General features: G+C 36.4%; 1 protein-coding gene across 2 annotated transcripts in view; it reads right to left on the bottom strand.

Annotated features, from left to right (window-relative positions):
- The window catches only part of lpcat3 (lysophosphatidylcholine acyltransferase 3), a 48,896-nt gene that overhangs the window by 13,963 nt on the left and 8,072 nt on the right, over nucleotides 1-26,861 (bottom strand). The window contains exons 3-8 of one of the 2 annotated variants that reach the window (XM_057834715.1): nucleotides 12,204-12,313; nucleotides 8,216-8,309; nucleotides 7,995-8,032; nucleotides 4,912-5,090; nucleotides 4,727-4,835; nucleotides 4,569-4,655 (exon numbers count right to left, since the gene is read on the bottom strand). In XM_057834715.1, coding sequence (XP_057690698.1) covers nucleotides 4,569-4,655; nucleotides 4,727-4,835; nucleotides 4,912-5,090; nucleotides 7,995-8,032; nucleotides 8,216-8,309; nucleotides 12,204-12,313 — 617 coding nt within the window. The remainder of the gene's footprint in view (nucleotides 1-4,568; nucleotides 4,656-4,726; nucleotides 4,836-4,911; nucleotides 5,091-7,994; nucleotides 8,033-8,215; nucleotides 8,310-12,203; nucleotides 12,314-26,861) is intronic. The other variant, XM_057834716.1, reaches the window with a different exon arrangement.

Consider the following 26,861-nt stretch of genomic DNA (forward strand, 5'->3'; position numbering starts at 1 on the left):
CAGTGTAATTTGTCTATGTTGAATCACAGCAGGGAGCACCTAGCAGGAGGCTCGCTTCATGTGCTGCTAATAAAAGCATGCATGTTTGAGTGGCTGCAGAGAGATTTGTGGAGTGATTGTCACTCCGCTTATCAACTATTTAAAAGTGTTTTAATATGAATTGAGTACATTTAAAAAAAAAAAAAAGTCTTCAACATGAGTTGAATCAACTCTACTGCCTTTACAAAGATAAACGACATCCACTATGGCTGAACTAAAACTGGGTTTCTATTAACCCACCATTTAACTCGTTCACTGCCATTGACAGCAATAAGCCTGGAATGGATGGCATTGAAACATCATGTTTCAGTGCTATTGACGGCGACAGACATCTGATCCATCTTGAGTAATATAGTAATTAGTGCTGTCAAATTTATCGCGTTAACGAGCGGTAATTAATGTTTTGAAATTAATAACGTTAAAATATTTGACGCATTTAACGCATTGCCTCAGCTGGACACCCCGGGACGACACTGAGAGCTATCTGACGGTTACATGATGAACAATGAGTGGCAAACTAAGAGCACAGTACTTACAACTCGTTTTGTTTATGAAAGTCGATTGTGAAATGCTGGTGTTGTGCAGTAATGAGCAGACGTGACTTCTGTGGTGTTAACTTTTTTTAATGCCCGGCAACTAGGGCTGGGCGATATGGCCTTAAGTACGTATCACGATAAATTGAGCAGATTTACCTCGATAACGATAAATGACGATAAATTCACCCAAGCGGACTGTTATATAATTTGAAAATTTGAATCAATGCATTGAATACAAATTAACCGTTTCTCGTTAAATTTATTTAACCAGCTTTCAATTTAACAATTGCACATGCAATCTAAACATTCAGTATTAAAAAAAATCTTGTAAACAATAAGAATTCTAGTGATAACATTTATAACAACTTGTATGACTTGAAAAATGTACAACATTATAAAAATCAATATGACAACTGTGCAAACATGTCATTCTAACACAAATGACTTGCAGCTTTAACAGTACACTTCAGACAACTTATTGGAAATGGCTGCTGTGACATAATTATTCAACACAAGTGTTTACGTCAAGGTTTCAGTTTTTTTTTTTCCCCGAAACATTTTTTAATACATGCACCCCCACACAGACACAACCAGATTAAAGCTGTATTGCTCTGATGCCAATGAAACATTTAAGGTTTTATGATGGCAGAATAAAGCAAACACATACAGAAAAATAGCTGTGGCCATTAAACTGTCATATTATATATAGGCTTCACTGTTGGATTATACTTTATGCTGAGTGGCAGTGCTTTACCATCATGAAAGCTTTCAGAGAAATCACACAGAGATGCCAAATAACGCGACATGATGATTGCTACATGAAGTCCGTGCCCAGTACACTCATTAATTTCAGCCGTTTCGACAAGGTTAGAGCCGCTATCCGACTCTTTCACGTTCAATTGTAGCCGCTGTTAGCCGCTAGCGTTAGCCTGTGGCTTGGCTACCATAAGAAAGCACTGAAAGCATCCTCTCCTGATATTGTGAGAACTAGGGAGGACAGCAGGTGAAAGCCCGTCTGGAACCCAACAAGAGTTTACTTAATGTCGGGTGAAAGTTTGGCGAAGCTAACTTAAGCCCGACTCCATCCCGTTCACTTGAGGCGTTAGCCGCTAGCGTTAGCCTACCGGGCTTCTGTTTGTTTGGCTTCCTGAAAACCACGTGACTCCATACGTAAGCACACTGTCTGCTTTCTTAAAGGGGAATGAACATAGCCGAACAACACAGAGTCAAAGCGGGATGAAAAGACTATATTTTTTTGTTTTATTAAATTACCGAATTTACCGACATGGTCAAAATTACGTCGGTCATCGTGAAGAATTTCGGTGCCGGTAAATTTTTGGTTTACCGCCCTGCTCTACCGGCAACACTCTCGCGCGCACATTAGATATCATGAAATAGCAATCTAGATATGCTACGTTAGACCCAAACCCCAAACCAAGTCCTATGCCATTGGCTGCGTGAGCCCTGAGTGATCATGGGACGGGTAGTCCATACACTACATCGATGAATTAAACACCGCGATGACTGAAAGGAAGTTTAGCAGGCCAAATCAATCCATACCAGTGACTATAGATAATGCTGCAAATATTGTTAATTCACTACGTAACACAGATGGCCTCAGACCATTAATAGGATGTTTTGCTCAGTAAGAAGTAAGCACATAAATATTACCGTATTTTTCGGACTATAAGTCGCATCTGAGTATAAGTCGCACCAACCATAAAATGCCCGACGAAGAGGAAAAAAACATATATATAAGTCGCACCGGAGTATAAGTCGCAATTTTCAGGGAAATTTACCTGATAAAATCCAACACACACAACAGATATGTCATCTTGAAAGGCAATTTGAAATATAAATACAAGAGAGAACAACATGCTGAATAAGTGTACAGTATGATAATGTTACATGATGCATGAACAAAGAAATGCGAACGTGGCCGGTATGTTAACGTAAAGTAGCTATTAAGAGTTATTCAGATGACTATAGCATAAAGAACACGCTAACAAGTTTACCAAACCATCAGTGTCACTCCAAAACACCAAAATAACATGTGAAATGATATAATATGTTAATAATTTCACACATAAGTCGCTCCAGAGTATAAGTCGCACCCCTCAGTCAAACTATGAAAAAAACTGCGACTTATAGACAGAAAAATACGGTATGCACTATAATGCGTGTTTATATGGTGCCATTGTTATTTTTGCTTGTTAGCAAAATAAACAAACAAAAAACACTTGTATTTTTTGTTTCAGAGCATTAAATGTATTGAATCGAATCGAAAATCGTGTCCCTCGTATTGAAAATCGTACCGAACCGTGACTTAACTATATCGTTGCATCCCTAGTATCTGCAAGTATATACATAGAAAATAATACGCCGATACTGCTCAATATGTACTCTTCGAGATTTAATTTCCAACTACCGGTTGCCCTCCCCAAGCAGAAACAACAGAAGAAGAAAATTGAAATAAGTGTCTAAGAAGGGTTTTATCCTAGTAAGTGTTGTTGAATGTGCTCATTTTGTTCATATTTCTGATTTATGAGCCAGTACTTTAAATGTGTGGTAAATGTATATGTAAACGATAATACAAGCCAGGATTTGAAGTTTTATGGACACCGACATGAATATGAGCATCTATATAAATAGCTTTGTTAGAAAACTGGCAAAACTAGATAAGCAAACTTGTGTCCTCGATTAGCATAAATGATTAGCACATGAGTTAAACTAATATACTAATGCGGTACATTATAATGGCACTGACTGTAGACTTAATCAGTCAAATTGAACCATCAAAAAAAAAAAAAGTGGACTGAGAAGATTTTAAGTCTCAGGTTTTAGAGAAGTTCATTCATTTATTGTCGCCGATAACAAGAAGAAAGGTTGTTAAGCAGTGTATGACCAATTCAATATAGCAATTATATAATAAATTATACAAAAAATACTTTGGACTGTATAGGTTTTCATAAATGTTCTATCAGTACAGCATCACCTGATGACACACAGCTGAGTAGTGGATTCGGTTTATGGACGCAAAAAATGATATCGGTCTGATTACTCGTATTTTACAATATTACAAATAATCTCTGAAGAATAAACATTATTCTCGTAATATCACAGATTTTACTGAATTCACTGCCACTGACTACGCTCAACATTAAATCCATGTTACCAGGCTGGCATTGATTGAACAATCACATTTCAGTGCCATTGACAGCGATCAACGTCTAATCTGGATTGGATGTCTATCACCCTTGAATCGAATCATAGCAGACAGATACCAAACGTCCAAAGAATCTATATTGTATTTTCTTGAAATTGGTGATGTGTACCTCTACAAACTTTCGTGTTATAAAACTGCAATACATCATGCAGAGAGTCATTTCTCATGTTCTACCCGTTATGTACTAAGGCTACATAATAGTACCCAAGATGACAAAAGACCTGCGCCAAGGCTGAACTGTTAACAAAAGGGTGGGAAAAAACCTGGAGAGCTGCTTTGTTGGTCTACCTGCATCAGTGACGTATCCAACACAACTGCACCATTTTTGATTCAAGGTGGAGGAGGAATAGTTACATAAAAACCACTAAAAGAGGAAAGAAATTCATGTATTGAAAAAAAAAAGTGGGGCATCATTTGTGACTGCTGCTCAAATACCATAATGCATCTAACTCATTGACTGCCTTAGTTGCACGATTTCTCACTGCTAACCCTCTCAATCACCGTCAATGGCAGTGACTGAGTTAATAATGGATATATCCTTACATTGCTTCTTTATTTTCTTCACAGCAAGTGTTGCAAAAAGGTTGGAGGTCAAGTTTCTAGTTCACCAGTGAAGTGGCAAAGTTTAAGTTCATGCTAAAATTTCACCCACAAGCTAAATATCACAAACCTAGCATGACTTCTACTTTTCTTGTAAAAGTCATCTTTCCATCCGACTTCATTAAAAAACCATGATCGAAATCACGCAGATGCTTGTTACCACTTACAGCTATGAGCCAGCAGCAGACATATTTATACAATATGATTTTCGCCCAAATCATGATGAAGACGCAGCGATACCAGAATGGTTGAGCCTGCGGAGAGAAAAAAAGACTCAATGAAAGCAACATGAAAGCTCATTTAACATTGAAATGTGAAAACTCACATCATACTCATCCGTCATGTAGTAGCTCTCTTGATAATGAGGACTGAATATTGCAAATATGACCAGAAAGAGAAAACCCAAAGAGAATCTCTTCGCAGCTGGTACCATGCTAGAAAAGGGGGAAAACATAAAACCATGATGAGAAGACAGAAATGTTTGTTGTGTCTTTGGGCTGACTCCGCTACCTGTTTGGAGGGTTTCCCGGGCGGTCGCTAAGCTCCCTCGCCACCAGCTTCTGGTAACTACGCAACGTGAACTGCGGGCCCACCAGGAAGCCGCCATAGAAGTAGGAGAAACCAAGCACCTCCAGTAGCGAGGGGACGCTCGGTAGAGCAGCGCTTTTGTCCTGTGCGCTCATCTGCGCCTAACCGTTGAGAATTGAACATTAGAAAAACATTAGAGAAAAGTTGGGGGGCTTTTCCCCACAGGAATAGGTCGATTCTCTAAAACTGAGGAAGCAGCTACTGTAAAACAAATGCAGAGCAATGCCATTCTTTCAAATTCATTTCGGTGAACTACACTGACCTGTTGCAACATTAGGTACACGTACAATTTAACGCATTCACTACCAGCCAAGGTATATGTAAAGTAGGGGAGAACAGGGTTAGTTATCAGTGTTTCCGCTTTCATGAATAGCTTCCCACCATCCCAGCATATTTAGAACAGTTATTCATTAAATACAAGAAAGCCTGATATCTTGGGTTGGATTTGACACCTTTTTCTTTGTTCAACTGTTTTTTAAAACGTTATTATTAATCAAAGATGCCTGACATTTTGTGAGATTGGTTGTCATACAATATGGGGTTGGTTGCCACTTATTATTTAAATTGATTTTTTTCCCCAAAAGATGAATCTTCTGAATTGTGTTTTAGTTTTATTAATTGTACTCGAGGTCAGTTCCGAGACTTTTCACCATTCAGTTGAACTTGAAAGAGTCTCAAAACTTTTGATCAAGCATGTACACTGGTTAAAAAGATTTTTCATTTATGCAAACACCTGCTCATACATAATTTTGAGGGGCTGAATAAAAATCTGACCTTATTTTCTTTTTCACAAAACCAAGATATATATTTTCTATGCAATGCAAAATTATTGCAAAGCGATATATTTAACCAAGGAGGTATATAGTATAAATTAAAAATTGCATCAAACCACCCCTAACTCTCATTTTTAGCTAAAAGCTGAACTGACAGCGAGCAAGGAATGGTCTACTTAAAGTGAATCAAAACTGCAGTTTTGTCATCATTAGGCATGTGCCAATTAGCGGTTTCAAAGTATACGTGGTATGAAAATGTCAAGGTTTCAAAACCGCAAAGTTTTCGTCATACCGTCCCAAAGGTATTAGCTATTTTTTATGTCCCAAAAATGCATGGAGAAATCCCTAGCTTGCAGCTGTAAGGCACAACCCTCCCTTACCGGTTGTTGCTCAGTGCCAGTGAGTCAGCTGTGCTACACAATGGCTGGTTAGTAAACACTGTCATGAACATTTCCCACCAGCTAAGAGAGTTAACTTCAGGATATTTAGCGGGTCTAGCAGTTGTAAAATGTGTATTTTTTCTCTCTGGCAACTGTCTGTGTTGAGACAGAGAGTGTGTGTATAATGTAAACATGATACGAGTCATACACATGTGCTTTCTATGGGAAATAATTCAATTATTATTGTTTTGATGGTAATAATGTTGAGCTGTGGCTGTGGGTTTAGGCTCACCTAAAGGACTGCCTTTATTTTAATTTTGTCAAGAATATTTCAGTTAATATTTTTGTTATTTATTTGACTTATTTTAAGTTAACATTACAATTGTGTTCCAATTTGCTAATATGTTTTGAAAAATAAAAATCCTGTTCAATGGTAAAGTTTTTTTTTTTTTTTTTTTTTTACCCTTTTTTTACCCCGATATCTCAAAGTTACACATTTTAAAGCTTTAATTGCAATACCGTCATACCGTCAAACCATATTTTTGATTAAGGTTATCATACCGTCATAACCTCATATAGGCACATGCCTAGCCTGCATACTTTTTAACTGTGTGTACAAGCCCATAAAAACAATAGTGAAGACCTTAGAATTTTGAAATTAACCTTAACTTAAAGGCCTGCAACAAGACGCAATTGTCAGAGAATCCTAAAATTTGAAAAACATGGTCTTAATGAAACCTTTAAATCAAATTTGTAAAAAAAAAAATAAATGAATAAAAATAAAAATGAATATGTGTAATAAGCACTCAAATATCATTTACCCTTGCTAATTCAGATTTTTTTTTTCTCAAGGAACCTGCAGATGCATGTGATTTGCCTTCATCAAATTTTTTAGGAGAAAGAAATTTTAAAATTCTGAATTATTCCCAAAATCGTGAAATTCTAAGTGTATCGAATGTAGTGCTGCAACGATTAATCGATTAACTCGAGTATTCAATTAGAAAAAAAATATTCGAATTAAATTTTGTTGCCCCGAGTATTCATTTAATTAAAGTGGTGTTTTAATGTTTTATTTTGATAGTGTTTACATTTAGTTTATTGATTAGGGTGGATACATTGCCCTCTGGTCTGCCTCATTTCACATGGCTGAATCCAACTACTCCCTGTAAAGACCAACGTAAGCAAAGTTTTTCTTTGGGTAAATGTTTTTTAATGCATTCGTAATTTAGTTTATATGTATATTTAGCCGTTTTTTGTGGGAATATAAGTCTGAACCATTTGTTAAGAGCATTGGGAAAAAAAACATTAGCATTTTATAGCATTTAAGCTAGCGGACTTTTGCCATGTAAGTTAGCCAATTGTTCTTTTGTTGTACATAGATCCTCATTTATTTATTTTTAATACCTTTTGAGGCTCAGCTCAGGTATTTTAATTTTTCATGTTCCTTTTACGATTACTCAATTAAAACTACTAACTAGTTCATCAATTAATCGACTACTAAAATAATTGATAGCTGCAGCCCAAATCAAATGTGATACAAATGGCTATAAAGGGTTAAAAAGTAATTACCATGGACCTCAAAAGATTTTCTTTGGCACAATTTCAACATGGACATTGCACAACACTGCCTCCTGGTGGTTAACTTATAACTATAACACGTGTGACAACCAACGCATGTGACAACCAACTCTGATCTCCCCTCTGTGTTTTAGTAAAAGAAGGAAATTTATGTTAAAAGCAATAGACATCCAATCCATTATGAATGGCTCTTGCAGATGTACCTAATGAAGTGACCTGTGAGTGTGGAAAAGATTAAACAAAAAAAGAAAAGCAATGACATCAACTAACTCACTGGTTCTTTTCCGCCGTCATAGTAATCAAATGCCAAACCTGAAATCAGAAAGCGTAAAAACGGGCGTAAGGAACCGTGTTAGGGTGACTAATGAATGAAATCATGACCTTTAGCAGAAGGGACAGCGTGCACAGGCGGTTAATGGCCGTGATAAAGCGCTGATAGACGGCGCTTGTAAAACAGAAGCCAATGAGCAGAGTGCTTTAGCCCAAGGAGGTTACCAATGAGTTTGAGCGTGAGGACACAGTGAGGCATCGTCCATTTGATGTCGTATTCCTCTGTTGCCGTGTAGTAGTAGCCTGCCAGCAGGTAGAACTGCAAAGGAATGACAAAGACATTGAAAAAGCATTTAGACAGACACATGCTACAATTTAGCTAAGCATAATAAATATCTTAAACTTGCAAAACTGGATTTTTAAAATTTTATTTCATATTCTCTTGATTAAAATGCTGTAAAAACAGCAACGAAATTCAGGTTAATAGTTAACAGGTGATATAGGTTATAATAGTTGGAAAAGAACAGAGCGAGGACTGGAGAAACAATTAGGAAGTAAATGAGGACTTTCAACCTCTAAAATCTTGAAAAATCGTTCTTACATTCTCTGAGGTGCCACACCCGAAATGTGCTATGTAAGGCTTCAATCAATGATTTTTTTTTTTTAAATGATCAATGAATCAGACATGATTATTTTTTTTAAATGATCAATGAATCAGACAATTAAAAAATTTCTTAAATGATCAATGAATCGGACAAGTAAAAAAAAAAAAAAAGTCCCTTTTTTTTGCAATTACCTTCACTATTTAAACTGTTTAGGCATGTTGTAAGAAACAATGAAGATTAAATGGATTACTATTTCCTTCAAAAAATATTTTGTTACACCTTCAGACTTAAATGTAGTCTACAGCTATACTATTTTAGGTACATACAATTTGTTTAAGTTTTTAATAGAAGTTCTGAGAATAAAACAAAAAGAATTTCTCATTAGACAAATCAGACAAAAGTCCAGTTCACTCAAATAAAATAAAGTGTTGCTGATTGACTTTTTTTTTCTTGTGGGCTAAGCGCTGTTATAAATTGTGTCAATGACTCATTTATTTTCTTTAAACTAACTAAATAACAAAAATGAGGAGGCAGACTTTAATGAATCAATTTTCTTTATCAAACAGTTGTTCATAAATACAAATGTTAACAAATCTTAAATCCAATTTCAAAGCAGTCTATTGTATTACAATTTACAGTTTGAATGGGAATTTTGGGTGAGACTCAAAGCGGAATGGGTTTACGTGTGTTGTTTCTTTATAAAAAGAAATGAGATAACTTTACTATATAACAATAACTGAAGAGCAAATATGCTTCTCCAAAACACAATGCAAATGGATACCTTTAAGACACTGATTAGCAAAATCACTAACTACCTTATCGCTCAGTGCTGAGCAGTAACGTCTAATCATCAACAAATACAAACAATACAAATGGCTTCATTTACTCACTTCTGACAGAAGCATACTGGATTTAGCAACACAAAAGACAATCTAACTTTCGACATTTCATTTTGTAAAATTATGGATTTAGCAACTCAACCAGAGTGTAGCAGTGAACTATCTGTTGCTCTTATCATTTGCATACGCGTGCGCAGTCTAACTTTACACATAAACAAGGACCCGTAGGGGACTGCTCATAGCTGCCGGCAAAAATCGATTATCAAATTCGTTGGCAAGAATTTATTAATCGATTTTGATCGAGTAGTTGTTGCAACCTTAGTGCTATACAAAGGGCTGATGGGCACCACAACACACTGATTGGTTTAGATATTTTAGCATCCTACACACATCCATGTCATGTTATTTTCAGACAAACTACACAACTACAACTACACAAGTAAAATCACAAGCACATAATTTAGTGGATGCTCCTCTCATAATGATGTCACACTGCCGTTTAGCTGGTTGCACAATTTATTTAAATGATTTATTTATCATTTTTTATTGTTTCAACTTGCAAAAACGGGAGTTACACTGCTGGCCAAAAGTATTATCACCCCTGCAATTTTGTCAGATAATGCTCAATTTCCCCCAGAAAATGACTGCAATTACAAATGCTTTGGTAGCAATATCTTCATTTATTTTGCTTGCAATGAAAAAACACATAAGAGAATGGAAAAAAATTTAAATTATCATTTTACACAAAACTCCAAAAATGGGCCAGACAAAAGTATTGGCACCCTTTGAAAAATCCTGTGATGCTTCTCTAATTTGTGTAATTAACAGCACCTGGTACTTACCTGTGGCACATAACAGGTGTTTGCAATAACTAAATCACACTTGCAGCCAGTTAATATGGATTGAAGTTGACTCAACCTCTGACTTGTGTCCTTGTGTGTACCACATTGCACATGGGGAAAAGAAAGAAGACCAAAGAACTGTATGTGGACTTGAGAAGCAAAATTGTGCGGAAGCATGGGCAATCTGAAGGCTACAAGTCCATCTGCAAAGAGCTGAATGTTCCTGTGTCTACCGTGTGCAGTGTCACCAATAAGTGTAAAGCCGACGGGACTGTTGCTAACCTCCCTTGATTTGGACGGAAAAGAAAAATTGACGAGAGGTTTCAATGAAAGATTGTGCGAATGGTAGATAAAGAACCTTGACGAACATCCAAACAAGTTCAAGCAGTCCGAGGGTACAACAGTGTCAACCCGTACTATCCATCTGCGTCTGAATGAAAAGGGATTCTATGGTAGGATACCCAGGAAGACCCCACTTCTGACCCAGAGACATAAAAAAAGCCAGGCTGAAGTTTGCCAAAACTTACCTGAGAAAGCCAAAAACGTTTTGGAAAAAAGTTCTCTGGTCAGATGAGACAAAAGTAGAGCTTTTTGGGAAAAGACATCAACATAGAGTTTACAGGGAAAAACTGAGGCCTTCAAAGAAAAGAACACGGTCCTCACGGTCAGACATGGCGAAGGTTCCCTGATGTTTTGGGTTTGCTTTGCTACCTCTGGCACTGGACTGCTTGACCGTGTGCTTGGATGGCATTATGAAGTCTGAAGACTACCAAAAAATTTTGGGAACTTTTGGATTTTTGAAGTTTTGTGTAAAATGAGAATGATTTTAAAAACAATTCATTCTCTTTTGTGTTTTTTCATTGCAAGCAAAATACATGAATATATTACCAACAAAGCATTTGTAATTACATTTTCTGGGAGAAATTGAGCATTATCTGACAGAATTGCAGGGGTGCCAATACTTTCGGCCAGCAGTGTATGTATTTTCCTTTCGCTACGTTGAAACCGCTGCTATACTACGAACTCTTATGTGCCTTTAATGTTGGAATAGTTTTGTTCAAATTGGGGGAAAAAAGCCATTTATGTCAGGTTTTTTCCCCACCTAAATACATTTCCGACTTGTCGAATTGGGTGACTCGGACTCCGATGCAAAAATATGTGCTCGAGACTTCCCTAGTAGTCACTTTTCTAGTGTTTGTAAGTTGGCACAACATCAAGTGATTTATAGCCAGTGATGAATAGCAATAAAAATTAGGGCTGTCAAAATTATCGCGTTAACGGGCGGTAACTAATTTTTAGAATTAATCACATTAAAATATTTGACACAATTAACGCACATGCCCCGCTCAAACAGATTAAAATGACAGCAGTGTCATGTCCACTTGTTTTTTCGCCCACTGCTGGCGATTGGGTACGACTGATTTTATGGGTTTCAGCACTTGTGTAATTATTTACATCAACAATGGCGAGCTACTAGTTTATTTTTTGACTGAAAATTTTACAAATTTTATTAAACGAAAACATTAAGAGGGGTTTTAATATAACATTTCTATAACTTGTACTAACATTTATCTTTTAAGAACTTCAAGTCTTTCTATCCATGGATCGCTTTAACAGAATATTAATGTTAATGCCATCTTGTTGATTTATTGTTATAATAAACAAATCCAGTACTTATGTACATTATGTTGAATGTATATCTCCGTCTTGTGTTTTATCTTTCCATTCCAACAATAATTTACAGAAAAATATGGCATATTTTATAGATGGTTTGAATTGCGATTAATTACGATTAATTAATTTTTAAGCTGTGATTAACTCAATTAAAATTTTTAATCGTTTGATAGCACTAATAAAAATCCAAACGCTAAAAAGGACCCTTGTGTTAAACAAATCAACAAGACAAGACTACATGAGGACGCCTCACCATTTGAAAGCTGAAGCTGCTCAGTATTGCCGTTACCGTCCTGCCCATGAGCCTCAGCATCAGGAACTGAACAAGGATGCATACTGCAGAATGATAGATTTGGGAACCTGTTGAAAAGAAATGACAAATACAGCTAAATTGGATCTGCTTGATTCAATGTTTTTCATTTACTTCCACAAAAATGAATGAGCAGCTACTAGTTGGACACACTTGATTGGTGCAACACGCTTTCAAGGCTTACACAACGAGGGAAAAAAAAATCAAGCAACAGACCTGCTGTGAAATCCAAAGTGCAGCCACAAAATAAGGGGAAAAAAGAGAGAGGATCAATGTTAAGTAGTGAGAACGTCAATTCTTTCAGAAGGTGTGCTAGAAATCAAAAGAACAACTCTACAAGGGATTTTTTTAAATTCCCTTTTTTCCCCCTGTGATAGCGCCACAGAATGGCACCACTCTTAACAAAGACTAAAATGTGTGATGATGGCCTTCTAACAGGGCGGCGGTAACAAAGCGACGCCAGCACTACATGGCTCTGTGTCCAGACTGATAATTGGAAGAAAAGCTGTGCAAGAAACAAAGTGAGCTATGATCAATCCCTACAGCAACTCTGCCCTGTTGACTGTCTTATGCAAATTTGCTGCACTATCAGCTGTGTGGTCAGTACACGCATCTCGTGTCTGGGTTGCTCAGCAAAATTAAATTCAATGGTCAACAAAAATGCCTCTTTTCTTCTTTAATCTGGCCGACCCAGCATTCCCATTATCAAGTCCTGTCAAATTTGCAGTTCTATTGTGAAATTATTTCCTTGAGCTATTTTTATTATTATTTATTTTTTCAATGCCGGTGGCTTTTTAAAAATATTTATATTCTGTATTTATGTTTTGTTTACTATTATTATTTTATTTATGACTTTTTTTCCCAAAGTTATTATTATTTAATTTTATTCAAAGTTACGTACATATTTTTATTGCACATGGCAAAATTAGCACGGGCCACGCTAATACTACAAAATATTCTCACATAAGGGGCTGCAAAATATTGTCCAGCGGGCCACAATTGGCCCTCGGCCCTCAGGTTTGACACCACTTTTTTAGTTAAAAATAAATAAATAAATAAAAATAAAACTATTTGTCTTCACCAGGGAATTGTAATCAAAATTGTGTATTAAAAAAAATCTCATTTAAAAGCTTAAAAGCAAATGTATTTCTTTTTTTTTATAAACGTTGGATTAAACAAAATATTACTGGAAAAACTTACTTTTTGGATAATAATAAGATTATGCACAGTTTAAACATTTAAAAATACTGTTTTATCTGACCAATTTTATGACAACGCTTAAAGAAAATATAATAAGTTGTAATAAATTACTAATTTTATTTATTTATATATATATATATATATATATATATATACATACATATAAATATATACACAGTGGGGCAAGTAAGTATTTAGTCAACCACTAATATTAGAGAGGCCTGTAATTGTCAACATGGGTAAACCTCAACCATGAGAGACAGAATGTGGAAAAAAAAACAGAAAATCACATTGTTTGATTTTTAAAGAATTTATTTGCAAATCATGGTGGAAAATAAGTATTTGGTCAATACCAAAAGTTCCTCTCAATACTTTGTTATGTACTCTTTGTTGGCAATAACGGAGGCCAAACCTTTTCTGCAACTCTTCACAAGCTTTTCACACACTGTTGCTGGTATTTTTGGCCGATTCATCCATGCAGATCTCCTCTAGAGCAGAGATGTTTTGGGGCTGTCGTTGGGCAACACAGACTTTCAACTCCCTCCACGGATTTTCTATGGGGTTGAGTTCTGGAGACTGGCTAGGCCACTCCAGGACCTTGAAATGCTCGATACATGGCCCCATTCATTCTTTCCTTTACACAGATCAGTCATCCTGGTCCCTTTGCAGAAAAACAGCCCCAAAGCATGATGTTTCCACCCCCATGCTTCACAGTGGGTATGGTGCGATTCAGTATTCTTTTTCCTCCAAACACGAGAACCTGTGTTTCTACCAAAAAGTTCTATTTTGGTTTCATCTGACCATAACACATTCTCCCAGTGCTCTTCTGGATCATCCAAATGCTCTCCAGCGAACCGCAGACGGGCCTGGACATGTACTTTCTTCAGCAGGGGGACACGTCTGGCAGTGCAGGATTTGAGTCCCTGGCGGAGCATTGTGTTACTGATAGTAGCCTTTGTTACTGTAGTCCCAGCTCTCTGGAGGTCATTCATTTGGTCCCCCCGTGTGGTTCTGGGTTGCTCACCGTTCTTGTTAACATTCTGACGCCACGGGGTGAGGAAGGAGTTGAAAGCTAATGCTCACTTTTGGTGGCGTTTTATTCCAAGTTAGCTGAAGTGAATGAGCAACATTAGTCTCTTGTTTGAGGCATCCTTGTAGGAATCCACATTTCTAGCAGCCCCTCAGAAAATGTTTAAAAAAAAAAAAAAAAAAAAAAAGCGGGATTTTAGACCCCTGAACTTAAAAAAAAAAAAAAAAAACTTTTTCTTAAAAAAAAAAAAAAAAAAAGTCAAATACTGTGTGTGTGTTTTATAAATATGTTCAAACACCGACATACAATGAAATTAGAAAGCTAAGCAGGACCGCAATGTTTGTGCTGACAAAGAATATACAACTATAATTATAGTTGTGCAAAACATTTTAAAAAACAAAAGAAAACATTTTTGAAACCAGCATGCCAATTTTACTTGTAATCAGCATGAAAATCTAACACAACAGAACATTTTTCTTTCTTTTCAAATTGTTCTCGCATGTATTAATCCTTATGTGAGGGGGGAAAGGTTTGCTTATTTAATAATTACAAATGAATGAAATGAATGCCAGATGTACCACTCATATAAATAGAGAACCGATTTAACAAAAGCCGATGATTCATATACATGAAAAGCACTCAGGAACCATTACACTATTATTACATCCGACCAAGTTACACACAAAAAATATTTTGCTTTTGTTCTATTCCCTTCACTGGTGTAGTTATCCACTTACTGTAAACAGCCAAAGGGTTTTTTCCCCCATAAATAACTGACTTTGTTGCAAACCTTTCAACTAGCACTCAAGCGGGACTGCTTTGCATGCAAATGAGACACAAATACACACCGGTGGCCTCAGGGTGTTGAGCCACCGCTAGGAGAACTGGCATTATCAGCCCGCAGAAATGTTAATCCCAATCTCACATGCTAAACGAACAAAATAAATACACTCTCTCATGAGCCTAAAGATATTTTCGAAACAGAGGCGAGAAACTGATTTCAAAATCCACTGAAGATGCACAAGTGCCGATAAAATTGAGTCAAGTATCAACATATTTGCATAGCTAGTGCATTAATACAGTCGCTATTCATTATAAGTACCTGAAGCAAAATTTGACTTTAACTCCCCCAAATAATCTTCTTATTTCTTGGTTTGTCGTCAGGAGTTACTTTATTGGCTTTTGCTTTATCACTTTGGTAAATCAAGAGCTAACAAAGTTTGATGCCTCAAAAGTGCCATCAGAAAACAGCATCATCATCAATCATCAATCATGTGCATCCCAGTGGAAAGGATCTTATTTAATAAATTGAAAAATCACAGAATTTCACTTTTCAATGTATAATAGTTAAGAAAATAAAAGACAGTCTTTCCAGGAAGTGGCCCCCAAACTTAAGGGCAGACATTATATCAATGGTGGTAGAGTTGTACTTCGACATGCGAACGCATCGACATACGATCCTTTGGATGTAAAATTTGACTTGTCGCTTGTCTCGACATATGACGACATGCTCAAAATATCAAGATTAATGACAGCATCGCAAGTTCATTGTTTTCTCACAAGACCGCAGCACGGCGGATTTTCTTGTGAGAGAAATCAACATGGGTCTCAAGTGTACGTAGCTTTTGGCTCTGACTTTTAATACAGTAGGAGACGAGGAAAGACCAGTCTGTTTACTGTGTCTAAAAATGCAGAGCGGGAAGCCAAATCAATTAAGACGTCACTTCAATCCGTTAGACCCCTTTCTCATTGATAGGCCGCTTGACTGGAGCTGATACTGCCTGCAGCAAAAATAATAACTGTCCCCCTGTCCAATGACACCGTTGTTTTTTTTCTAATTTTGTTTTTTCGGTCAAATTGTTTGGCATATTGTCTTCGTAAGCTAATGTTGCTAATCGAATTGACTTCGTTGTTGTTGATTGATTTTATTGAATTTTGTTTTTCAGTATCAAATGGTCAAAAAATGTACCTTGAATGTATTTTTAGAGTTTGGATGCGAGTTTATTTTTTGTTTTTAATTCAGGCAAATTGATACACTTTAAGTCTTTTCTGTTACAAACAAAACAATGTTAATATAGTTATAACGTATATGCCCGAATATAAGACGGTGTTTTTTTGCATGGAAATAACACTGAAAAAGAGGGGGTCGTCTTATATTCGCAGTCTTAGACACTATACCCATTCACGACGTTAGATGGCACCAGATATCATTGAAGCAATGTTCTGTCATGACAGATCTCAGCTACTCTCCCCATTCACGACGCTAGATGGCGCCAGATATCATTGAAGCGATGTTCTGTCATGACAGATATCAGCTACTCTTTAGTTTAACCAGTTTGCATTATTATATTGCAATGTTTATTCCTTATTCAGATATGTTTCAAGACTACAGTTACAGTTAGACTTCACTTTGATGGTTAATGTGGTTAATGCAATTTTGTTGTTTCATCACAATAAATTGGTTTATTTACATTTCAAAAACCAGAAGCCATTCATTTACGAATGTGATTGCACTTTAGTTATATTGAAATGTTCAGATAATAAGATTTAAATGAGGCAAAATAACATGCTTTTTCTCTCAAATATATTGTTATAATCATTTGTTTCGGATGTACTGTAATTATTTTCTGTATATAAATTAATTTGGTGTTCAAAAAGTCTTCTTTCAAACTTGAGTCTTGATAAAAAGGGGGTCCTCTTATAATCAGGGCCATCTTATATTCGGGCCAATACGGTACTTTATTCTAAGTTGATCCATATTAGTTTTTTCCTTTAATATAAAAAAGGACATAATGTTATGTAGGGGTGTACTTATAATAATATTTTTGGTGACAAATTATACTATTTACAGTGGCGGCAGACAGGTGGGAGGGCGCAAAACATTTACGTCTTCCTTGAGTGGGGGCGTAACAGAAAGTAATTGAAAAGCACTGCTATAAGTTAAGGTTGTAGCATGGAGGAAAGACTGTTGTCTGAGGTGAAGTGTCAAAACATGCAGCGAAACTGCAATGCTTTATTGACATTCCAGCAGGAACGCTACACACAAGTTAAACAGCATGGACACAGGTAAAAACTAACAACCTCCAGCATTTTCTTTAACCAAAAACGTTCCCCCCCGGAACATCATAAGCGTAACTATAGTTCCGCGGGTGAAGTATATAAATACCACGACAAGGTGACAATAGAACGCTTTTTTAAAATTTCCGATTTATTATTATTTGTTTTGCTATGTGTAATTTCTATTTGTAAACCTGCAGTATTTATGATGGATTTAACGTAGGGTTTTTGGTCAATGGAACGACTTAATCAAATTATAATGTATTCTTATGGGAAAATCCCACTCAATATACGACCATTTCAACTTACAAACCAGGTCCTGGAACGAATTATAGGTGCCACTGTACTTATTTAGCCAATCAAATTCGAGTATGCCAGATTGCTCACTCTTCCGTGATGTCATTAATACCCACTATCACATGCACCTGTGCCCGAGTCTATCAGTGTGTATATGCATGGGTATAACTGATGTCACAGAATGGCTATGCTCGTAAAACAGTGTCATTTTTTGTTTATATACTATTTTCTTCTAGATGACAAATTGATTTTATGAATGAATATAAAGTTTTTATTGCTGATAGACGATACAATTCAATGCATTAATCATGCATGAGAAGAGTTTCTTTGTGTTGTTATTGCTTTGTATTTAGTGGCTGACAGCACAAATGGGAGAGAGAAAACGAGGTTTTGCACTTTATTTAGTATATTTGAGTTACCTTTGTTCAAAATGTAATGTTTTTTTCAAGTGATTATTTTTGGTAATTTAAAAAGAAAACAAAAACAAAAAAATAACAAAGTCCTGGCGTCCACATACGTGGACATCACATTTTGGGTTATGTAGACAAAAATATATACATTAGTGCTGCAACGATTAATTGATTAACTCGAGTATTCGATTAGAAAAAAATATTCAAATTAAATTTTGTTGCTTCGAGTATTCGTTGAATTAAAGTGGCTTTGTAATGGTTTATTTTGAAAGTGTTTGCATTTAGTTTTATTGATTGGGGTGGATACACTGCCCTCTGGTCTGCCTCTTTTCACATGGCTGAATCCAACTGCTCCCTGTTAGGACCAACATAAGTTAAGTTTTTGTTTGAGCTAATGTTTTTTTATGCATTCATGATTTAGTTTATAGGTATATTTAGCTGTTTTTTTGGTGGGAATATGGGTCTGAACCATTTTTTTAATAGCACGGTTAAAAAAACTAGCATTTTATAGCATTTAAGCTAGCGGACTTTTTCTATGTAAGATAGCCAATTCTTTTGTACATAGATCCTCATTAAAAAAATTTTTAAAAAACGTTTGAGGCTCAGCTCAGGTATTTTAATTTTTCATGTTTCTTATCCGATTACTCGATTATTCGAACTAACTAGTCCATCTATTAATCGACTACTAAAATATTCGATAGCTGCAGCCCTAATACACATTTGGTACTAGTTTGACCAAATTGACCCAAAATGTGATGTTCACATAAGGTCTCAATGATATTATTATCAGGTAATCATTGATTTTATATAAATATATTTATAAATCGGGACATTAAAATGACTAAAAACAGATATGCACTCTGGTTATGGCTCCCAATAACACTGTATTTTTTTTCTCCATAGTATTTACTATAGATATCCCTGATCCGATCAGGTGATTGGAAATCTGGCCGACTGTGCCATTTTTCAAAGGATCTCAATCAGGTGAAAAAGATCAGAGTTCGAATAAAAAAAATAAAAAAATAAAAAATAATAAATAAATAAAAAAAGGATATTTTTTTTTTTATTTTGAGGGCTAAACAGTAACAAAATAAGAAATAATAAATACAATGGCATTGCCCCCCCCTAAAAAAAAACTAAAATATATATGTTTTATTCTCCGCAACACTCCAGGAAAAGGTGGAAGAGGAAGTACTGTAAAAAGTACAGTACTGTAGCATGTTTGGAACTTTTGTTAAAATAAAAAATAATAATAACAATTAAAAAAACAAAGTTCTGTATCGGATCAGGGTTCAGTATCGGTATTCACAAAATCTAGTGAGAATCTGGCAAAAATATGTGATCGGGACAGCCCTACTATTTAACTCATTGCCTGCAATTTTTAGGTCATATCACCCAGGCCTATTTCCCCCCATAATCAGAGGTCTAAGAAATTCACCATTTGCATAAATACTTGGATCAACAGTCTTTCACATGAAGGTCATTCATACTACGTGTTGTCTGTCCCTTTAAGCACTCCGAGAAGAAAGTCCTCCAGGAAACTCCTTTCTAATGAATTAGATGACTTTTGGGAAATAGGGTACAAAATTGCAGTTAAGAGCTCTTGGACAGCTTCATTTCATATATATTTTTTCATACTGCTCAAACTATTCTTATACGGCATCATTTTATGAGATAAATGTTGCCCACTCGACCAATATTGATTTTCAGCAGTGACTACTCTAGTGGGGTGCTGCGTTGGTCAACTGCAGTACACCACACATGAATAATAAGCACACAGATTTTCTCTTCTCACAAATACAACGGAATTGAAATGCTGGAAATCTTAACATTTTGAATATGTGACATTTAATTGTAATATCCATCTTTGGGGCCAAACCCGGTAATGGAGGCATTCATTTAATTGGTTCGGACAGGTTTTGGAAGCATTAAAAATGGTAACTAGTGCATGTCATTCCTCGTTGGTCATGAGATGTAGCCACAACTGTGAGAGGCTTATGAACAAAACAAGAGTGTTCACATTCCTACTGGTTGTTTGGCGAAAGACAACAGATGCATTTAAAAACTTGGCAGTTGACTTTTAGTTTCATGTGACTTCTGTAGCACACGGAGCCTCATCTGCTAGTTTAGTATCTAAACATGATATGACCTTCAGCCTGTTGAGACCACATCCTTGTTGCAACAAACTCTGGGATACCATAACAAAACAGAGTAGGACGTCAAAAGGAAAAGTCAATAGTTTAAAGAATGTTTGGGCACCTGCGAATTGATCTGACTGTGCGACTTTTTCTAATTGAAAACAACTGTTACCAATTTTAAGCTAATTCTAAAAAGGTGTTATTTTCCATGGAACAATTTTGCCTAAAAAAATAACCAATTCGCAGTTTTTCAGCTCTCTTTAAGTGGTTAACTCATTGCCATACCTGCAAGTTGTACGGTTTCGGCGTAATTTGTACAAGTGGACACTGATTTTTAAATGTGTACGGTGTACGTTCAAAATCTGTACGTTTTTCGTGCAGTACGTTTTTTTTTTCTCCGTCAGATTTTGCCACCGTTTCGGCAACAAGACAATGTGCATTACTATGCGATACGCGAGAAAAGTCAGAGACATGGAGAGTGAAGAGCGTTTGTTGTGACGCTGTAGCAAACGCGATGCTAGGCTAGGTGGCGCCAATATTTCCTGACTGTAGCCAATAGCCTACAATCTACGGCTAGATATCACATGCATATAGAACTACATGCGAAATGACAGACTCGGCAGCCTTAGTAAACAGCCGCAATTTTAAAGCAGTAGACTTCTCAGAAAGGCTCTGTTGCAGTGAACCTTCCTAGCGAACCTAAGTAACTTTTCATCTAAAATACTCCTAAATCGGCAAACTCTTGACTTGAATCGATCTTTAAATGATGAAAGAGTTTTAAAACTTTCACATGTCGAAAGTAGACAGAAGGGAACTAATGCAAAAACGGGAGTAATTTTTACAACTTTAACAGTTGATTCACAACATTAAATGACTTCCAAACATACCAAAGGTTACTATGTTCTTGTTTTTTGTTTTTTTTTTAATGAAAAAAAAAACAAAAACATGAAAGGTAACACCAGTTACTTTGCCATGTAACTAATTACTGTTACTAACTCAATTACTTTTTGGGAGAAGTCATTTGTAACTGGAATTAATAACTTTTTAAAAGTAAGATTAACAACACTAGTCATAAAGATGAAGTCTGCAGAATGAAAAGTGACAAAAGCGGAGATTTTATTCTGCCACTTTGTTGCCAAACACAATTTGCCCGCAACTATTGCTGATTACCTCTCAGAATTAGCAAAAAGAAATGTTCCCTGACTCAAAGATTGCATCGGTAAGTTATTTTTGATCAATTGACCTTTTAAATTTATTATTGGACACACTAACAAACTGCGAGCTGAAGTGCCATGAAGTGCAGCCGTCAAAAGACATGATAGGAATTGCCAAAAGTGCTACATACAATTATAACAAAAGTCACTGTTAAATTTTAGTAATCATGATGTAGCTGAATATATTGATTGTTATTTGATTGCACCAGGTTATACAGTGGGGCAAATAAGTATTTAGTCAACCACTAATTGTACAAGTTCTCCAACTTGAAAATATTAGAGAAGCATGGGTAAACCATGACCACGAGAGACGGAATGTGGGAAAAAAAAAAATACAGAAAATCACATTGTTTGATTTTTAAAGAATTTATTTGCAAATCATGGTGGAAAATAAGTATTTGGTCAGTACCAAAAGTTCATCTCAATACTTTGTTGGCAATAACGGAGGCCAAACGTTTTCTGTAACTCTTCAAAGCTTTTCACATACTGTTGCTGATATTTTGGCCCATTCCTCCATGCAGATCTCCTCTTGAGCAGTGATGTTTTGGGGCTGTCGTTGGGCAACACACACTTTCAACTCCCTCCACAGATTTTCTGTGGGGTTAAGGGTTTACCCATGTTGACAATTACAGGCCTCTCTAATCTTTTCAAGTAGGAGAACTTGCACAATTAGTGGTTGACTAAATACTTATTTGCCCCATTGTATTTTACAATATTACCAATAAATTCATATTATTTTAAAAATTGAGTTTTATTTTTGTTTCATATTGCACGCTATATACTAGTACAACGTTGTAAGATTAGTCACAAATTTGTAAGGGCATACGTCACTATTTTTAATATTGCCAACGGCCTCGGGTTGACAGGTATGCATTGCACAAGTGAAACTTACTGCCTGCCATGGACAGAGGTGGGTAAAGTAGCCAAAATATTTACTCAAGTAAGAGTAGCGTTACTTCTAAATAATATGACTCAAGTAAAAGTAGACATCCAAAAATATACTCAAGTAAAAAGGTATTTGTTGAAAAGAACACTCAAGTAGTGAGTAACATTGTGAGTAACTCCTTACAATGTCTAATTTTTAAAAAATATATATTTTTTTTTTTTCTCAGCACAACGTCATCTATATGAACTGTTATTATAATACTGTACTATAACCTATTACATGATTATATTAGGCGAAAAAGATGACACACAAATCATGGAATTCCGACAACAACAACACTATGAAACATCACCCGTCCAAAGAGCATGAGTGCCCTCTAGTGGAGAAAAAACATTACTACATCTGATTGATATAATGCAGTTATGTGATTATTGTTGTGACGTCTCAATGGGGAAACTGAGACAGCCACTGAAGGATTCTCTGGCAAAAATAAAGTCAATATGTAGAATAAAGAAAAATGAAACGACTCTCGTGTAGCCCAAAATAGCAGAGTAAGAGTATTTTTTTCTCCTCCACAAATCTACTCAAGTACAAGTAAAAAATACTGCATGGTAAAAAAGAAGTACATTTTTCTCAAAAAAGTAAATGTAACGGAGTAAACGTAACGAGTTACTACTAGAGGTGGGATTCTTGGGGCACCTAACAATTCGATTACGATTCAGAGGTTACGATTTGATTATAAATCGATTATGGATGGCCCCACCTGCAGCAATTAGCTGCTTTTAATGTTTCGTACATTGAAACAAAAATTGTACAAAAATCCTCTCAGGCTTAAATAAACTACTATTTCACTGTCAAGTTAACAGTTCAAAACAGTAAATAAAATACTCAAGTCCCCAATCTGTATCAGCAGCTTTAAATTACATTTAATTAATTTAATGTTGTGAATCAACCGTTAAAGTTGTTAAAATTGCTCCCATTATTCCATAATTTCCCTTCTGTCTACTTTCGACATATGAAAGTTTTAAAAATGTTTCCTCATTTAAAGATAGATTCAGGTCAAGATTTTGCTGATTCAGGAGTATTTTTGATAAAATGTTCATTTGGTTCGCTTGGAAGGTTCGCTACAACAGCCTTTCAGAGAAGTCTACTGCTTTGAGATGGCGACTGTTTAACGCCGGCAAGTCTGTCATTTTGCATCTAGTTCTTTATACATGTGCTAATGCCGCCGAGTCAGTCATTTCGCATATAGTTCTATATACATGTGATATCTACAGTATCATTATGTGGACGTAGTTTGTAGCAACGAGGGCGTTGTTTGAAGCGGCTGTCGGCCGCAGTCAGGTATTACAGTTTTTTTATCTCGCAGCATGAGTTGTCGGTCCGTTTCTCATTGCGTCCCAAAGATCGCGTTGACTGTGTTTTAGTTCCGCAATATTTGGCATATTTCAATAATCGGAATTGATATTTTGGGAATTGTTCTAGACTCTTGCACGACCGAATCACGAATAATCTTGAGAATCTGAAATTTCGCACGCTTCTAGTTAATACGCACCTCTGGCCATTGACCGCAATAAATGTGCAATTCATTTGAACTGGGAGGAAAATTGACAGAAGGCTACCTGGAATTAACCCAAAATAAACAGCAAGAAATGAATCCCCGTGTAATTTCCCCACTAATTGAAATTTTATAGTTTTGACTGACCGATTAAAATTTTTGTATATTGGCAAATGGCGAAGTTTAGCCTCATTTTTTTAAAGTGAAAGTTACTGGTAGTATTTTTCGTGTGCATGGACACATGTACACTTTGGTTGCATTTTTATTTAATTATTTTATTGATTCTTTTGTTAAGTAGGTAATATGAAACACATTTTAAGGCCCCCCTTCTATCAAAATCCATTGTATTTCCCCAATGTCTTTTGCTTAATACCTCAAAATATGTCTATGGGCTAAATTTAAGCTTGACATTTAAGTGGCTCTTCAACTGATTACAATTGCCTTTGAAAGTCAAACATTGAAGCAAATGAGCAGATTTTAATTCAACGGCGATATAGCTCTACAATGCCCACTTCGTGCTTGCTACTCGCCCACTCAACTCCGTAAATTTGGCTGAGTGACAAATTGGTGCTACTTCATCGGACCGCGATGTTTTCTCTGATTCACACTGTTTCAGCAATAACCCACTTTTTTTCCATATTTTTGTGTCCTGCATAAGAAGTCTAATGTGCAGATCTGCTACAATTCCGAGTTAGCTAAATGCAAGCTCGACTTTCTGAACTTGAGAAATTCCACTGTCATTTAAACTAGTGGTAATGACTGATTAACACTGCTGTTATAAATAGGAGTTCCAAACAATTGATAATTACATGCATCGCGATTCGACATGTGAAGATTCGATTACGATTCATAAAGGTTCAAAAACGATTATTTTCCCGCATAACTTTATGACAGCTGCTCGTTGCCGAACGAAATTCAAGACACGTCTGCCGCCCGGACACCGTTAACGGACGTGCGCACAACGTTATGATGGATGGAGAGATTTACTCCTTTTTAAAAGACTGGAAAATAAATTTGTGTATGAGACTTGCAGGAACAGAATGTGCGCAAGTTATTTTTTAGAGCAAGAGGGGAAGAGAGATAGTTCATTGCTCCTTGTCTTGCCTACTGTCCAGCAGTAGTTTTTAGGCATTTCAATTGAAAAATGTCCTGAGTGTGTTGCTAAGACTTGTGTGCATCTATAAGAGGTGAGTACACGAACCCTCTTGTACTGTTTATTGTTGTTGTTTTTGAGATGTTAAGAGTTAGCGCCGAGCGCTAAGCTAATTAGCTAATTCGCTAACATGTATTTCATATGCAGAACGTGTAATACCATGATTATGTACAGCGGTAACACTACAAACATGCGAAATAGTACAGAAATCTGTTGTTGCGGGAGAGAGGGGGAGAGAAGTGCGCGCGCTGTAATGAATGTGTGCGTGGCGGTTTCAAGAGCAGTTGTGATTTCCACCTGTAACACTGTGAAAACAAAGTACGGTATATTGGTTAAAAGAAGTATTTTTTTCTAAAGACACTTTGTGTCCAGAAAACGTGGGAATTCATTCCACCAGTGTAAATGTGGTTGTATTGTTGAGAGAAATAAGTACTCCCTTTAAAATGGTTAATGTTTTTGCACTTTCTTGTAAAAAAAAAAAATCAGCTTAAAGCAGTAATGTGAAGTAATTTCATAACATGCCAAATACGGTCACAATTAAAGTAATTAAACATTGTCCAACAAATAAAGCATGAAAAAATAATTGATATGTTGTATATTTGACAAAATAATCGCGTTTCCGAAGTTCGAGCCTGAAAGGGGACGAACCCGGAAGTGATACGTCACACCGGGAACAGCGATGGCAGCTCCATACATACGGCCGCCATACAAAGCCCTTCAAACAATGATTCAAACAGCGATATAAGCGATAGATCGAGCGCAAGGGAGGAGATCCAAGTTTTTGAAGAGTTGGAGGAAGAAGAGGAGCTTGGAATTTTATGTTGGACCTAACATGTATTAGCCAGACGCTAATCAGGATGCAAACAATGTGCCTAGACTACCTGACATGGAATGGATACAAGACCCATCGAGATTACATGATTGGTAAGATATAGGCTGTTATTATTTTCATGATTTGAAGATGCAGGCATTTGCACATAATTTTATGTTTTTGTCTATCTGATGACATTGTAAAAAAAAATAATAATCAGACTTCATGTTCATTTTGGCAGATCCGGCAGCACTCGTGCATATAAAATAATAATATAAAAACGTTGGGGGGAAAGAAGGAGAATAGTCGTTGATGGCTTTCTCCACTTTATTGTGGCAACAATAAGAAAACAAAATAATAGCGGACTGCCGCCACATTCGACCACGAAGTTTTGCTTCTCGCTGATCTCCTCCTCGCCTCCTACTACTCCAGCGTTAAACGGATCATGCATAGTGTCTTGTTATGAGCTTTTTGTTTACAAATGTATCGAACACACGACGTGCTGACAACTTTGTTTCTTAATTAACACATGGAGCGAACAGTACAACACGGCTCGGGGCACTCGGGAGGAAGAGGCGTCTAATGGCGTGAGGAAATGTAGTTTTTTCACACAAGCGAACAGATTACGAAGCACCACTTCAGTGTTGTCCCGAGACTACATTTCCCATAATTCACTGCGTGACCTGCGCGCTCACTGATTCGCTGCCAGACATTAAAAGCAACTTGTCACCTGTCAGCGGCTCTTGTACGTAAAACACAAACTAGAAGGCTATCAAGTGATCACCGTGAAAGAAACGCCGAACCGTACAAATGCAATGCAATGCTTGAAGCATGAAGGTGGAAATAC

The sequence above is a fragment of the Corythoichthys intestinalis genome, chromosome 4, assembly GCF_030265065.1.
Source record: "Corythoichthys intestinalis isolate RoL2023-P3 chromosome 4, ASM3026506v1, whole genome shotgun sequence".
Classification (NCBI taxonomy): Eukaryota; Metazoa; Chordata; class Actinopteri; order Syngnathiformes; family Syngnathidae; genus Corythoichthys; species Corythoichthys intestinalis.